This window comes from Acanthaster planci, linkage group LG04 (assembly GCF_054643075.1).
Source record: "Acanthaster planci isolate LZ-2023a linkage group LG04, COTS_SCS, whole genome shotgun sequence".
NCBI lineage: Eukaryota > Metazoa > Echinodermata > Asteroidea > Valvatida > Acanthasteridae > Acanthaster > Acanthaster planci.
The window spans coordinates 2,162,892-2,179,871 of NC_141780.1; the positions used below are offsets into that span (position 1 = coordinate 2,162,892).

At 40.2% G+C, this 16,980-nt stretch overlaps 2 protein-coding genes across 9 annotated transcripts; both read left to right on the forward strand.

Annotated features, from left to right (window-relative positions):
- Window positions 1-8: 8 nt before the first annotated feature.
- gemin2 (gem nuclear organelle associated protein 2) lies at window positions 9-5,624 on the forward strand. Of its 5 annotated transcripts, none has more exons than XM_022248240.2 (7): window positions 9-141; window positions 1,740-1,894; window positions 2,169-2,256; window positions 2,970-3,119; window positions 3,301-3,489; window positions 4,175-4,354; window positions 4,961-5,624. In XM_022248240.2, exons 2-7 carry the CDS (start codon window positions 1,785-1,787, stop codon window positions 5,054-5,056), a joined length of 813 nt encoding a protein of 270 aa, XP_022103932.2. In that variant the 5' UTR covers window positions 9-141; window positions 1,740-1,784; the 3' UTR covers window positions 5,057-5,624. The 5 variants fall into 5 exon arrangements, with proteins under 5 accessions (XP_022103932.2, XP_022103928.2, XP_022103929.2 ...); XM_022248236.2 differs by lacking the exon at window positions 9-141 and adding an exon at window positions 355-451; XM_022248237.2 differs by lacking the exon at window positions 9-141 and adding an exon at window positions 425-536.
- Window positions 5,625-5,768: 144 nt separating this feature from the next.
- LOC110986394 (antiviral innate immune response receptor RIG-I-like) lies at window positions 5,769-16,915 on the forward strand. 4 transcript variants are annotated; one of them, XM_087135291.1, is made up of 14 exons: window positions 5,769-6,596; window positions 6,914-7,030; window positions 7,266-7,439; window positions 8,161-8,307; window positions 8,780-8,997; window positions 9,555-9,779; window positions 10,357-10,431; window positions 10,797-10,959; window positions 11,493-11,591; window positions 11,913-12,079; window positions 12,347-12,488; window positions 13,151-13,372; window positions 13,737-13,904; window positions 14,459-16,915. In XM_087135291.1, exons 1-14 carry the CDS (start codon window positions 6,590-6,592, stop codon window positions 15,112-15,114), a joined length of 2,580 nt encoding a protein of 859 aa, XP_086991417.1. In that variant the 5' UTR covers window positions 5,769-6,589; the 3' UTR covers window positions 15,115-16,915. The 4 variants fall into 4 exon arrangements, with proteins under 4 accessions (XP_086991417.1, XP_022103927.2, XP_086991418.1 ...); XM_022248235.2 differs by having other exon boundaries at window positions 8,783-8,997; XM_087135292.1 differs by having other exon boundaries at window positions 5,769-7,030.
- Window positions 16,916-16,980: the final 65 nt, after the last annotated feature.

A 16,980-nucleotide genomic window follows, 5' to 3' on the forward strand; every position in this document is an offset into this window, starting at 1 on the left:
GTCGATGGCGAATGTCCACGCGTGACGCCGGTACAGGAGTCCACGTATACCGCGCGTGCGGTGCAGCGGCTAAGCTTGCCTTGAATGAACGATATCGCACAAGGAAATAAATAAAACTGGCACTGTGAGATATCCTGAGCTGTGAGTTTATCCTTCTCTCTCATCCATGATAGTGGATGTTGACTGCCCGTGTTGCGGTTTCACAAATTCCCTTCAACAAAACAATAGAAAGCACACATGTTCACCATATAGAGCAAGGAACCAGCTGATTCCGGGCTGTGCGCCCATAAAACACTACACGGGATTTGAGGGTCGCAGACAAAGGACCCGATTAAATGTTTTATGCTGGACAAACAAAAACAATGTGCCTCGATGATTACACTGAGCATGCGCAATGTGGCTATCTATTATGTTAATTTTGTGACGCAGAGTTAAAATGGCAGCGCCCATGGTACGTTTGTCTCCTTGGTTCCGATGCAATCCACGTTTGACGCAATTATTGCAATTCAAATAACTGCAGATAAAGCAGAGCCTGGGTAAAGTTCAGTAAAACAAATGTTCCCGTTCTCGTTAAGTTTGCATGCTACGCATTGAGTCGCTAGCTTTGTGAGAAACGTGTTATTATCTGGTCCAGTAAATGCTAGTCCAATTTCCGGACGAACAACAATAGGCATGATACTTAGCATGCCTAGGCCTACCCCAGAAGCTTTACATTTGCTCACTTTTTTTTCTAACTTGCCAATAAAATTTTAGGGTATCACCGAAAATTTGGGTCGGTCGAGAAATCGGAAGCATTATTTTAGCATCTGAAAGTTGGATTCCGTGGTCGTTATTTGGGTATTCAAACGATGTTTTTACTTGTTGCATCCACTCTAGGCCTATGCCTCTGTTACTAAAGAATAGAGCGAACGATAATCGATGGGGCGAAGTGGGGATGAGGCGAAGTGGAAATGGGGCGAAGTGACCGACACCCATCCAGAAGTGTGGGGTTAGACCCCGATGTCTTCCCCACTCCCAAGAACGTTTGTCAGAGTGGGGGCGGGTGTTCATGGGAGTGGGGCGAAAGTTGGACCTCACAGTTCTGGAGGAGGCCTAACTCATTAGGCCATACAGTTCTTACTTCCTGAACAATTTCTGGCATGTAAGCTACTGAATACTGCACTCTACCTTTTTGATGATTCCGAACGCTATGGCATTTTGAAAGCTGCCCAGTCATCCTACTAGATAAAACGGGCAAGTTAGGGCCTAGCAGTCAGTCATTCATGTCAGTTATCATGGTGACATGTGTTTGACTGTTTTTAGAGGCACGGGAGGGCCAGTCAGATTTGGCCTACATATATTAGAGGGCTCCTACCAATGCAATTCTTAAACATTTTTTTGAATTATATTGTGGACTCCTGCATCTTTGTTATTCTTATCTAAGTTAGAAGTCGTTTTCTGTTCTGTTAATAGGAGCATGGTCCTCAGTGACACAATCCTCACATGCATTACAATAACAGTAACATTAGGACTTGATGGGTTGGGTTATCACCTGATTATGTTGAAATGTTAAAAGAGGTGATGTAGAGTCCTGCATGTAGTTACTATGGTTACCCATAACAGGCAACATACATCTAGGCAGTCAGAGATTAGTCATCTGTAATTCTCCTGAAACGTCGTTATCATGATGCTTTTGTCATGATTGTATTAAGCTGGGTTGGCACAGCATACAGTAACAACAAATTTCCATGTTTGTGTAGATATTCTTATGCGATCGGGAGCTGTTTGTGTTGTGATGTACCACAATGGATGATCTTTGCAGGCCGGCCTTGTTTGTCTCCGTGCACAGCTCAGATGAGGAGGTGGACATGTCGCGTCCACCCACATCGGCTGAGGAGTATCTTCGCAGAGTGAGGTTGTTTTGTTACCAAATACATGTTTGTGATTGTGAAACATGTCTCATGAAAAAGTTTTCTCTCCTGAAAATATATTGTTGCTGTTTGCTTTAAAACAGTGAGCTCGTGTTGGAGGACTTAATTTTATAAAACAGACTTTGGCGTAATCTGTTGGCAACGTTCATTTCTCAGTCTTGTGTCTTTCTGTAAGAAGCTGTGTAACTGTGTGATTCTTCCTGTTGAGAAATTTAATTTTGTAAGTGACTTGTTCGTGAAACCATACTCCTTTCAAAGATTGGAAGCTCAGAGTTGCCCAAGCACTGTCGTCGCAGAAGTGGACCGAGATATGTTCAGAGGAAAGCAGACTGTCATGTTTTCCAACGTAAGTATCGCAAATTAGTGGCTTTTCAATTTTATTGTTTGCGTTTTCAAAGAGTGCGGATTGAGTACCTGAGCATTATTACCTGGAGTACCCAACTTCCTAAAATGTAGGATTGATCATGTTCAGGCCCATACCAACTGAGTAAGGCTAATTTTAAGTATTTAATTTCACTCTCTTGGTTTCCCACTGACTTCAGATGAAGTTTTTTTTCATGTCGCTTGGCTTGCTTCTTGCAAAGTTGCCTTTTGGTTTTTATTGGTAATTACATAATCCAGCTATTGATGTACATTCATGTTAGCATTGAATGAATTTGATACTTCCAACATCCCAAAGGGAAATTTAATTGGTAGTCAGTAAATCTGACCAATATTGTTAGAACAGAAAATATCATTGTCACTTTTTCAAAATGACTTACAAGTGCAGGTGTTTGCATTTGTTATTTCTAGTGTGCAGCATAGTGTTAATGAGGCTATTTGTGTACTAGCCCTCTTCAAGAAAAAAATGTCCTATTCTGTATTCGATATACAAAACCTCAAGCGGCATTGTATTCTGTAGGCCTGTGATTTTTACAAACTTGGCAGATGATGTTTACAATGGCACAATGTCAAGTGTCTTTAAATAATCAGCCATTTTCCCCCGGTCTTTGTCCCCCAAATCCCTACTCTCACCGACAACTTCTCTAAAAATGTGCAGATTTCGTGTCAAAAATGCAGTCCACAGGTTTTAGCCCTGCACCAGCTGGTTACGCACCAACCATTGAGTGGCAGAGATACCAGGCAGCATCCTTCTCAGAGCTGAGGCAGAAGCTAGGACATCACCGGTCGAAAGTTGCAAGCCAACCCAAGAGCAGTAGACCCACCTTGGTAGGCTTCCAAGTCCCCCCATTCTTTCAAGGAACATTCCTGAATCCTTGGAGAGACTGTGTTTTGTCCATCAAAATCCATGGCTCTTGAAACACCTTCTGTAGATTTGCTCTAACAAATGTTGTTGTTTCATTGTTTGAAAATGATTTAATTATTGGGGTATTGTCTTTCTATAATTCAGCCAAGACTACAAGAAGAAGAGGCCTGGTGCGTCCTCTGTTTTGGAAATGACTTCTGGCAGAGGTTGCTGTCACGGAAAGGAAAAGAAACGAGGGCAGATCAAGATATCGAGGAAGCCACCCCAGGTCAGGAAATGAGAACACATAAAGGTGTTCCTCCCCTACTGAGCATTGTCTCCGCTATGGAACAGGTATGCACACTATGGCTGCATCTGAATCTCTTGTCTAGAGACAATCTCTAGGTCTTCCCTCCATTGGAAATGCGGGGAGATGCGTAGACAATAGACCTAGCTGTAGCTCTGAAAGCCCGTTTCTGGACACGGCCTGTATATCTGTAGGAATATGTTGCAGTTTCTTTCTATTGACAGATCACAGTGTTACGAACAATTTATTTACTAGCTTACTGAAGAACTATTAAGAAAACAAGTGCTACCAGGCCGTAGGGTCTCTGTTTCTGTTATGAAACATCCCAAGTTCTTACAAATTTCTGCAAGTCCATCACAGGTCCACGGTAAGCCATCCAAGATAGTCATGTGAACTGTGGTAGCAGAACTCATGTTCGTTCTATTCCTTGAGACTATTGTGAATGATCTTGTGACCATACTTTTGAAATGACTTTTTTTGTAAAGTTTATTTTTTTTTAAATGTGAGTGGAAGGCTTTTCATCCTAACTGCAACATGATCATGTTGAAAGTACTTAAAGCCTTATTAAGCGGTCGCCAAAAAGCCCATATTTGACCACAGAGCACAGCCAGAGATTGAAAGGATTGTTTTTGCAGTTACTGTTGATTTTGTATGGTTGGATTGAAAGAAATCTAGCTTTTTGTGACAGACCTGACTTTGCCTTTCCCCGTTTCTTATGTATCATTCCCTCAGCCCACAGTCTGTCAACTTTTGGAGTACCACATTGAGTGGCTGAACCACCTTGGCTTCAGTGTCTCTCAGGGATGTTGGCTCTTTGCTCTGCTGGCTTGCCTTGAGAAACCATTGCTCCCTGAGGCAGCATCAATGCTGCGAACCCTAGCCAGGCACTGCTCAGCAATACGTGCCTCTCTGGTAAGCAAAGCCAAGGAGATGGGAAGTTTCCCCTCTTTGGACAAAGACAAGCAGTGACATCTCAGTTTCTGATATTGCAGTGGTTGATATGCCCTGAGACAATTCTTTACCTTTCCTTTAGTCTGAACGGCTGTAAATAAGTCAAAGATGTAACTTACACTGCCTACATGTGCATTTTTGTAAACATTCAAACAAAATTGATGCATTAACAAGTGAGTATTTTCTAGTCTGCCGATGGAGCTGGTGTTCATAGACTGGGTCTGAAAAGGGTATTTGAGCCTAAATGTGCAGACATTCAGTTTTATACATCAGTGTTGAAAATGGAAGCTGCATCCAGATAGAGATAATTGGGCGCAATTACGCTGGCAGTTGAACAATCCCAGTACTTCAAATGGAATAAATTGCCTGTCCGAACATCCTGAGACTATGACACCTTGTGATTGATATTGCATTGCACCCTAAGATCATATTCAGAAGGGTTCTTGGCTCTCCGGCCATATGCTTTGACTCCACTGCATGCATTTCAGGTGTCACTGGAAGGATTTTTCCACCATCACAAGGCCTTTTACCATTTTCGTATTTTTCTGTTCTTGTTATTTTTTCCAGGAAACTAAGGAGGATCAGCGCTTGGCCCCTCTCAATCTTCTCATCTCCTTAGTAGCGAGGTATTTCGACCAATCAGACTTGGCCGACAATGGATGAGAGCTTTTTTCCTCACTTGGCATTATTAGTAGTTGCATTTGACCACCAAAGTCCCCTATTCGGTTTATCTGCTTAGACTTGGTTCAAGCCACCAGTGTTGTCTAGCTGCGGATAATGATCAACTGACTAGCTCAAGCAGGATGTCTTGCCAGACTTACTTCAAACTATACCCCATTACAACGTTAAGCCACTCGTTGAAAAGATCTGTCTGATTTGATCTTTTATCTACTAAACCTGAAGTTTTTGTTTTGACATATTTGCTTGATTCGTCAAGTTTGAAAAAAAAAAGCTTTGAAAATGCTGTTTTTAAAATTCCTGAGAACATGTGCAGTAGTAAAGTTGTATGTTCAGTTCACACACAGTGGCACTTGAGGTCTGAGTTGATGCTTCACACAAGTTTAAAAGCAGAACTTTATGACACATTTAGAGTTTGTGTAGACCAGAAGCTCTAAAAGCAGTGTATATTGAGGTTTTTAAAAGTTTAAGAAATGTGGGTGAAACAGCCCAAATTGTTGTCTTGTCCATGTAAATAAAGATGTCAACTACTTTCAGAGGCATATACTGAAAACTTTGTCTACTGTCTGAAATTGTCTAAAATGGATATGTCTGAAAGGTAATTGCTTTAGTCATTTTGCTGTATTGCAGAATGGGGCCAAAATTAGTCTAGTGTATTCATTAATTACCCTCTAATTTTGTAGGGAAAAAAAATCATTTTTCTAGCATAATTGTCATCATTAAAATGTGATATTTAGCGTTTTATTTTAACCCCACTTATTTGTAGGGTCAACCTTGGTATTAAGCAGAAATGTTCTGAATGAAGTTGAGTGGAAAAATCTGGTAAATTGCATGTTCTTTATTTTACGTGTGTCATAACGTGAAGTTAGACCCTTGGTTGTTTTTGGAAATATTTTTAATGTAAAGCCTTCCTGCTTTGCCCCATCTTTACACAAGACCAGGTAGACCCCTTTATTTACGATAAACAACTGAATCAATTTAAAAAAATCCCAGTAACCAATTCTTGTTTAATGTCTCGAGTATTCGGGGCTCGTTTGTAAACTTCTTAAACCCGAACAGCCAACAATTATTCCAAAACAATGTGACTAGAGGAAGTCTAGGTTTTGTGCATATTGCGGAATAGGGGTTTTCCCTACGTGAAGGAGAAATATCACTGTCACCGAACACGCAAGGATATTTCTCCCTTAAATCTCGCCCATTGACGTCAGAGCCGTAAGAAAAGCCTTGAGTGACTTCAGGCCGTCTTCAAGGATCCTTGTGCCACAAATTGTTTGTCTTTCTGTGCTGGTCAAGATACTTATTTTTATTTAAGTAGGCCTCGAAAATGAAGTCTACCTCGCAACCGGCAAGTTGACGGTCACTGGTTTGACGGTGCATTACGTTGATGCATTAACATTAATTATAAACTAGCGGGTTTGCATGATAGCCAACTGCAACATGTTGAACTTGGCCAAGAAAGATGATGTACTTTGACTTCAAGGGAATACCACAGAATTAATGATTCGTTAAGAACTCTAAATGGATTGTGAGTTAATGCCCTAAACTGATGAGTGAAGTTAATTATGTGTTTTCATTTGATAATATATTACATTGCATATTTTTTAAGTCTCTGTTAAAGACCTTTGTTTTCAGCATGGTTTCAGTAACATGAGGATGTTCCTGGTTTCAATTACATTTTTCTTTTAATTTGCCTATTTGTTATCTCTTTTCACACGAACTGAGATTGCAACATTATTAAATGGTTGCTGATGAAGTGGGTTTTTAAAAAGCCTTGTTTGGGCTAGAGCAACTTGTGGTCTGCATAGGAGTTTAGGCAGTGAGCTTTTCAGAGTTGTTTCACAGCAATGGATGCGGGAGAAACCATGGCAACAGCCAGTGAACTGCAGCATCTGCACCTGCAGCCTGAGGGCAGATCGGTGATGTCACAGAGGATGATGCAAGACCCAAGAACATCACAAGGTAACATGAGATGTTACTTGAGAATGAATTTTACGATATTCACATGTGTATGCTTTTAATTAATTTAATTGTATATCTGATTAATCAATGTTAAGTAATCAAATCTGATCAACGAACCAGATTACAACAAAACAACATGTTTTAGCTTTACCATTCACGACTTGGTCTCCTTTCATGGACTTTAAGTTGCATTGCCTACGGAAATCAATATTTCTTAATTGGATTCAATTTGAAGGTGTGGTTCCGTACTCACCGCCTGGTGAACTTGTGCCACATCGTTCATCACGTACAGTGAATGCCCTGCAAGTATCAACTAGTAATACGCAGCAACTCGGTTTCATCAGTGGCAACAATAACATGGTACTTCATGCCGGTACAATCAACATCTTCCAAGGATCAGGAGCCACCGGTAAATCTGTCCATGTTCATGGGTGTCGCCGGGATTTATTTCAAGGCTTGGGCGATATTTTCCGGCAATTGTCAACAGCAAACTGATTAGCCAGTAATGGTGGAAGGAGCCAATTCTGCGATATTTTCCGGCAATTGTCAACAGCAAACTGATTAGCCAGTAATGGTGGAAGGAGCCAATTCTGCGATATTTTCCAGCAAACTGGGGATTTTTATCCCCGTCTTTTTTGCCTAATTATCTCAGGTTTTTTTCATTTTTTTGTCATTCATTTTAGCCCCTTGGGCCTCCTTTGGCACTCGTAATTATTTTTTTTTGTTTTCGTGAATCCAATTCTCAAATTTTCACCGTGGGTAATTCTATTCCCCATGCCCCCATCCCTTTTTCATCCCAACACCTCTAAATATTCAAAGACAACCCTACCTTTCACCCTTTTAGGATCCTTGTAGTACTCTTTGGACTCCCAATTGGTAAAAAGTGAAAATAGTTGCCAGCATGTATTAATGTCTGTTATTAATGGACAGTAATAAAGATTTGCACATTATTTGACCACTATATTTTTGTCCAAGGTCCCACCAGTGTTTTGCAGTCTTCCGTTTTCCTTAGCATAGATAATTTGATTTGAAAGTTCTCTAAAACTGAAAATAATCGCATTCACCCCTGTGAATGTTTCTCTTATCAGTCAAACCAGATCTGTGCATTTTAAAATCTTGCTTCCATTCAGCTGCTCCACCAGGGAGAACACAAGCAAATTTACCTCTCCAGAATGAAGATGGCAGACAGCAAAACCGTCATACATCTAACCGAGCAGAGATGGGGTGTGGAGTGCAAATAGAAGAGTTTCCTGATGAAGACAGTGCATCACTGCATGGTAGCGTATTTCAGATAAATCTCATGTATTGGAAATGCAAAATAAGCCCATTCAGATCAGCTATGCTTCTCCAGTTTTGACAAGTAAAATACTACCTCCAGTGGCCAACACATGCAGTGCTCAAGCTGAGTGATAAGGTTTGCTGAATTAATGAGGAACCCTCAAACTTATTTCTTACCGAAGAATTGTGTGATAATTTGAACTTATAACAGGCCAATTGTTGGTTGTATTTTGGTGAGAAATTTAATCAATAAAGTGTCGCAGTTCAAATAATTACTGGCTCATTGATAGTTTTGATAAACAAATGGGTATTCATTTTTCTCAAATAATAAAATAACTTAAAACCTTTTTTCTAAATGAATTTTTAAAAAACGATGTAATTGTCTTCTCAAGTCCAGTTGGCAACTTTAGATCCAAGATAATGCTTAACAAAGAAATAAAATAATGACAATGTATTGCTTTTGATTAACAGCAGAGCAAGTTGAATGTACACCAAGTCCAGAAAGGCCGCAGTTATTCCTAGACCAACTAGAGCTTGCTGAGGATGCAGTAAAGGGGAAAAACACGGTCCTGGTCGCCCCCACGGGATCTGGTAAGACTCACGTGGCAGGGTACATCATCCATGATCACTTTATTGCTGAGAGACCAAAACCTGTTCGGGACCGACGTGCCCTGTTCCTCGTCACCACCGTGAGTTGTTCTGGTCGTAAGAACTTATAGCTTTGAGTGCAGCTTAAAGCACAGGAAAATTGGTGCAACGTGGTGTAAGACTTGAAGTCTGTGTCCAGATTGTGCAAGATTCATGTTTCTCTTAAGTCAAAATTAATTTCACTCGATTCGCTTTGCTTTAGTAGAATTGTTTTCTGTGTGGTTCAGTGATATAGACAAAATGTTTGCACACTCAAAAAGGTTTGCAGAACTTTGTGAAAAGTTGAAGTCTGATAAAGAACTGGATTTTTTCCCTTCCTGAAAAAGTATGATATATTGCTGCTGTGCCTCCCCATTTTTCCGCTCGTGAATTGTTGAAAGTCTCAAGAAATTTGCCCCATGACTTGTACCTTATTTCTTATCTTTCCCTGGGTACAATGCACATTGTAGCGGCACATTTTCTCATGTTGTGGTTTCTATTTTTTCGGTTAGTTACTCTAAAGCTTGCAAAAATGTTTCATTTGAAAAAATAACCCAACCTGTGCTAGTAACTTTTATGTAAGAAAACATTTATTTAGGAGTTCATTTTTCTCTTGCAGGTCAATCTAGTTGAACAGCAGAGCAACAAGCTAAAGCTTCTCCTAAAACGTGACAACTTTTTCAGCGTTGTTGGCATCCATGGCACTTCCGAGTTGTCACTGAAAGAAGAAGCGAAGAAGAGAAATGTCATTGTGGTGACAGCTCAGCTCCTGGAGAATGCCCTCAGCTATATCCCGCTAGACTACTTCTCACTGCTGGTGTTTGATGAGTGCCATCTTTGCCAGGTGAGACTGGAAAATGGTCTAGCCGGCAACAAGGAATTAATAGCATTTTGGTAGATGGGATTGAATTGGGGGTGCAACGACAAATTTGACAGATGCTCCAGGTTAGGGGGAACTTGAAGACAAGAATCCACATCATAATAGACCTAAACATAATGATATCATCATCACACTTTGTTTGTAAATTTGCTTTTCCATGGTAGTGAGGTAAGCGTGGGCTACAATAAATTGAAGCCTCATAGGAAAGAGCCCATGTGAACGGAGTGTAGGTCAGTATTGTTGACATTATTTAGTGATGGCTTTGTAGAGGGCATATCCTAAGTTCACTGAATTCATAATTGTGAATGGCAAGTTTTCAGTGCAGTCACTTTCAGTTGAATGTGCACAAAAATAAATACTACATCACAGCTTTGCGACAAGAATGCGCCTGACCATATTGGAACAAGATGCATATGGTAGTAAAGTTATTTAAGTATCTTATCAAGTAAGGCTTTATTTATTGATCAATCTTTTGGCTGCCTAGAGTGTACAAAATGTCCGGACAATAAATTGAATCTGGTTTCATCTTTTTGCTGTGCAGAAGGACCATGCGTACAATACTATCATGGCTCGCTATATGGATGAGAAAGACAGAGGAAACTTCAACTTACCACAGGTAAGGAGAGAAAGGTTAAACAAAAAACAAGAAATCCAATAACCAAGACTGTGGTCCCGACAGGAAAAAACATGGAATCTAGATATTTATTGATCATTTTAAGTCTTTCTGGTAATAAAACTATGAGATCCTCAGACGTGCATAGGTCTTACCGCTCAGATGTCTGATGCAGTCTTTCCCAAAAAAGTAGGGGGCGCATGATTCTGTAAGAATGACTTGCAGAATGAAGCAGGGGTTGGGAACCCGACCAATTCAGATGTGTGGGTGGGATATGAACCTGGACCACACAGGTGGACGGTGGAGAATAACACCACAGCATACAAAGAAAGATCCACCTACAGACTATATTGTCTCTTTCCTCAAAGATTGTCGGTATGACTGCCAGTCTCGGGACTGGCAAGGCTAAGGAGCAGGTGGATGCTGACAACCATGCCATCCAGATTTGCGCCAATATGGATGCTCAGAGTATCTCCCTGGTTATCAGGAATAGGACAGCTCTGGAATCACGGGTCAATATTCCAAAAGAAGGTGAACAGTCATGTATGGTGTGTTTTGGAAGTGAACGGCATGTCCACGGCAAGGAACTCTTGTCGGAGAGTTTCCCCCAAATCACTTTAAGAAAGTCTGGTTTCCAAATTCCAAAAGAAGGTGAACAGTCATGTATGGTGTGTTTTGGAAGTGAACGGCATGTCCACGGCAAGGAACTCTTGTCGGAGAGAATCCCCCAAATCACTTTAAGAATGTCTGGTTTAGCCAAGGGCATACCATCAAGGTTCTTTTTTTTTGGCAGTGGCCCAAGCAAAAGCAAACTTGTGCAGTGTACAAATTGATGCTAATGTGATTTGCACCATCTGTTATTAGCAATGGTGGAACGCAATAGAAGAAATAAAGATTCGTGTACCACATGACGTGTGTCCTTAATTGGTAAACAAACTATCTTTTGAGATTTATTGTCCATTCATTTTTTGATAGAAATGAATATATATTCTCTATAATTTCTTTAATATTTAAATTGTCCTTGCGTGTATCCATTATGATTTTATTTCTGTTCTTATTTGCAGTGAAACCTATTGAGGTCAGTTGCAGAAAGATCGACCCTTTCGCTGACAAAATCAAGGAAATCATGAAGAGAATTGAGACCATGCTGAATGATTCCCCTTGTGAGTGAAACTGTCTTTATGACCTCTGAATTTCTTGCTGTTTTTACGCTGGACTTCTACGTTCCAGCTAGTTGGGGGCTCTGTTTTCATACGAGAATAGGCAATAGCCTCCTTGCTGTTGAGTTTTTATGGGATGCAATGAGGGAACCACCTTGTTATCTGATTGGCTGAGTTCTCATCACATGGTAGTAATTAATGCAAAATATAGCATGTCTAACCACACATATTGATCTTGACCTACTGCATGGCTGATCTTTGACTTTTGTGACATGAGATTTTGCTCAATATCATTATGCAAACATTCAAACTTATCTGGGACAGACTCGGCAGTCCGCATGTCTGTCAACAGTGAGCCCATTCCCAGCGAGCTGGGTAGCCAAGCTTACCGCCAGTGGTGCGACAGGATGAAACGTTGCAGCCAGAAAATCATCACGCTCTATGAAGGAGTCCCTTACCGCATCCTGCAGGCCTGCATTAGCCAGTTAAAGGTAAGTAGCACTATACGTTATCTGAATTTTGATTCAAAACTGTGTCAGATTGCTGTAAGACTGTGACTTTGGTTCCTGTCAAGAGCAAAAATACAGGGTCAGTGGTTTGCGGAGAGAAAAGCCACCTTCTCTACTTACGTGCACTTTTAAAAAATATTTCATCAGGTTACACCTTCGGCTGATTGCTTGTAATACTTTTCAGACAATTAAAAAAATTCTGTATCATATGCATAGTCTCAAGAAAAGTAACTTCGAAACATCTTACAGGAGTACAATGCAGCTCTGCTTATCAACAAGCAGGTGCGCACCAAGGATGCCTTCAATTACCTTGCTAACATGATGGACAAGATGAACGACAGGAGGAGGAAATTTGATGATAATGACAGGGAGCTCTGGCTACTGTATAACAGTAAGCTGATAAGCCTCTATCAACAATTTTTCAGTTAGAGATTTCCCCCCCCCCACCATACGATACCGTAATTGTGATGTCTACTTTGGACCTTGTTGGTGTGTTTTCAGAACAACCAATCCGCGTTCAAGTTGGTGATAATACCTAAACTTTGGAACTTCTGTTGCCTAAAATGTGCAGATCTAACTAAAGACTCTGCTGTTCTCTTCTCACTTAGAATCAGGGAAATGAATTCAAATTCCAGTATTTGTTCTTCTCTGGCGTCATATTTAAAAGCTGGATTTGGACATTATTTAGGAATCATAGATCAGAGTTTGTATTTTGGTTGTTAAGTTTGTGTCCAGGTCATTCCTGAGACATTTCCAGGATTGAAATGCAGTTTTTAAGTCAAAATTCCCCCCCCCCAAAAAAATCATTTAACTAATTTCCACTGGTAGAAGAAAAGCAGATTGGAGTTGCAAAGCCTGATATTATTTCTGGAAATACTCGACAGTTTGTCCATCAAGTAAGAGACAAAACAGTTTCAGGACCCTTTGCAAACTGTAAATGATTTAAAAAGTTGGAAAGCATCCAGAGTTGCAGTTATTGATCATTTTGTGTTCCAAATATCATTTTAAGGATACAGGCCTCCAGTTTTGCACACATTTTTGGTATGTTAACAGGAGAAGAGAGAATTCTAGAACGGATTAAGGATGACCCAAACAATGAAAATCCTTTGCTGGAGAAGCTGTGTGAGATCATTCTGGCGGAGTACAGTATTCGTCCACATTCCAGGGCCATCCTGTTTGTGAAGACCATAGACACAACGCAGGCATTGCAAGACTGGATAACTGAGACACCGCAACTGAAATTTTTGAATCCCGGCAGGATAGCAGGGTCGAGAGGTCAGTTTAAGCTCACAAAAAAGAACCTGCAACAGCAGCATACTCAAGAAGCTGAAATCAGTGTGCCTCTCTCCATTGGGGGTAAATGGGTATCTGTGATACGGTTATGGCTGCCCGTTTGTGCCTGTTAACGGCAGCTACTGCTACTATACTCGCTGAGGTTTCAGGAATGTTCAGATGTTGTGAGTCCAGTGTGCAGGGATAGTAACAACAGTGCCTTGATCACCTTCAGGGTGGATATGTATCTCACTTTATAAAACATAGCCATTATTATTATTATTAATTAGTACTAATTCTGGTGTCGATTGGCAGCCATTCCCCACCAACATTTTGACAGCTGTCAGATCAATTTTGCTCATTTCAGACATGAAATCCAACCAGCAGAACAAAGTCATTGAAAAGTTCCGCAATGGTGAACACAAGATGTTAGTGGCGACCAACTTGCTTGAGCAGGGCACCGATGTCCCGGAATGCAACCTTGTCATACGACTTGACTATGTGCCAAGTGATTTTGGCCACGTTCAGATCAAAGGTGAATTTGTCTTCATGAATGATTAAATGATAAAGGCGTCTTGAGTACATGTACTTTGGTCTTTTATGGTCTTGATTCAAATTGATTCATGGCAAGTCCTAATAAATTACTCTTATAGTCATCAATTTAGTGCTGATTCACAGGTCTGTGGTTTGTAATTACTTGTAATCTGAATTAATTTTGCTAAAGTAATACACAGCTGGGTGAAAGGTTTACATGCACTTTGAAAACAATATCACTGACATGTAAGACTTGATACGTACGCCTTTTTCTGTAAACTGATCGATCAGAACATCTACGTCATTTACGTTCAAAAGTAAACTGTACCTGTATGCTGCACTTAAGGGAGGAAAAAATCATGATGAAGTTTCTTTGTCATTGACTGCTGAATTTCTGTAAACATGTTTTACGAATTAAAATAATGTTTGAACAAATTTAGTCTGAGATACTGAGACCAAGGTTTTGATGGTTTGCATAATGGAGCACGGCCAGAATTGATGAGGATGTTTCTCCTTGACCGGAGGCTTTGGTTTTGCTGGTTTTTATTCTTTCAGGTCGCACAAGAGCGAAAGGTGGGAGGAGTTACCTCATCACTCTGGTTGATTCTAATGGTGCCGCCCGCGATTCCGCTAACCGCCAGCGGGAGATCATGATGATGGAGGCAGCTCAACATCTCAAAGACATGACACAGAGCAGCTTTAAAAATCACATGGAGAGCTGGCAGAGGAGTAATCGCTCAGAGAGACAAATCAAAGAAGAAAAGAAGAGACTTGCCCTGGAAGCCAACTGTGATGAGGTATTTGTATTCTGCTGCAGCCGTTGTAGCAAACCTGCATTCCTGTCACGTGACGTTGGCAGGTACAAGAACTGCACGTACCTGGTCCTAGATGTGGGCTTCTCGCAGCACATGGAAATAAGGCCTCATCCAAAACCGAAGCAGTTGGGGGCCAACCTAACCATCATCGGGAAAATGTTCTGTAAGAAATGCGGGCATGACTGGGGGTCTTTGACTCATATCAAACAACTATACTACCCATCGGCAAAAATTTCCCAGTTCACCCTCCGAAGCTACAACACAGGTCTAGCTCACACCTTCAAAAAGTGGAGAGATGCAACTTTCAAAGTAAAAGATTTGGTGGCTTTGCCTCCTGATGCTGCGGTAGAGGTTGCCCCCGATGTTTTGAGAAAGTTGGAAATCAACCTGCCTTAATTCAGGCACTTGAACTTGACCACAAGGACAAAAGATGTGGATAAAACCAAGGAGTTCTGGAGAATTAGATTTCATATTTTCAGTTCAGCAGTACTGAATTTCAACTGCTTAGACAACTGATATTCATTGCAGTGATCAATTCCTACACTGTGCAAATTCAACTACTTGCATTTTGCCCCAGAAGTCAAACTTCTACAAAACCAAAGGCATTTAATCCACTTGATACAATGTAAAAAAATGGATTTTGCCTTATGCATGTGCACTACTATAACATATGGCCTTTTTACTACTTACGACTCCAACATTGCTACATGTAGTACAATTTTATGCACAAATGTACAGTAAAATAAACTTCTTTAACAAGGTTTAATTTTTGCCCTTACACTGACTTTTATCGGACTACATGTATATTCTCAGCGTGGTTCGAGAGTAGCAAAAGGAAATCTCAGAAAAAAAATGAAAAAAGGTGTGAAAAAAAATCATACACCGGTGTAAGGGCTGAACCTAGTATGAAATTCCCTGACACAAAAAACCACCTTATTCAGTGAAGATTGTTGAGTCTCAAAGTAAATAAGGTTTGTTAAAGTCATAGGTTCTATCTGAAAGAAAGTGAGACCAGCCCATTCCTTTTGGACTCCTAATTATTAGAGCCAACTTGACACATTGTTCGTTCTCGACAGGAAAGACAGTCATTTGGTTTATTCACTGTGGGCTTTCTATACACAGCTTCTTGAAGATGCATATCTTATACATATTTCATACTTGACAAGGAAGATAATTAAATTAAGATTGTATTATCTTAGCTTGTCAGACTCACTGATGAATAAGGATATTTGAAGAGATTTTTATCCCATGTAAATAAATACTTGGGGAAAATGTGGGATTTGGGAAATATTAATTATTAATTATTTTAGCTTGGTGAGTTAATGAAGTTAGTAGTCTAGTTTCAAGTTGCAGACAGCTAGTTGATGGTAATGAAGATGAGCCATACGTACAATTCATGATGCTGCGGCAGCATTTTCAGATTAGGAGCAGTGGTGGAAAGTTTCGAGAAAGATAATTTCAGCATAATTTGACTTTTATTATTAGTTGTGTATCATTTTTACCAATAGATTCCTCTTTTTTTTTTTCAATGTGGACAGCATCCACATCTCAGTGAGGATTTAGCCAAGGTGAAACTCAAGTTAACCCAATCCATCTCTTGTAGCTTGATTGGAAAAATAATCCAAGCCTATCTAAGAAATTGTCATTTTCTCTAACGTGACAGGTTGGCGAGTTGATCACTGTTTGCTGGTCTAGTAACATCTGTATTCTCTTGTTGGAGTAACTTCTGCAGGTACTAGAATATGTTTGTTGTGGGCTTTATAAATAATTAAGACGTGGTGGCGTATCTAGGTCTCAGTGGATTGAAGGGGGGCAAAACGGATTTCATTTCTTTCAAAAATGATTTAATTTTTTCACCAACAAAAGATACCCTCCCCTAACTCAGATAAGATTGCCATTCTCTAACATGCTGGTGCCTTCAATGCCTTGAAAAAAATATGAATTTGAAATAAAAATTTGCACCATGTCCCGGGGCAACTTACCCCCTCCCCTACGCCATTGGCAGGTTGTTCATGCACGTATGAACTGTGGGTTGTTTTCTGAGTAATTGTTTTCACCGTTTGTTGTGTATTCTTAGTGAGCAAAATTCTGTTAAAGTAGTTTGTATTATTAATCAATGTACAGCCACATAAATTGGCTGCTGGAAGTTGAGGTCGTAATAAACGTATCCATTGATGAGTCCTTATAGTCAAATTTACTTCTGAGATTGCACGGCCAATAATTATTTGTTCTTGAACAAATTTATTCCATTTCATTTTGTGC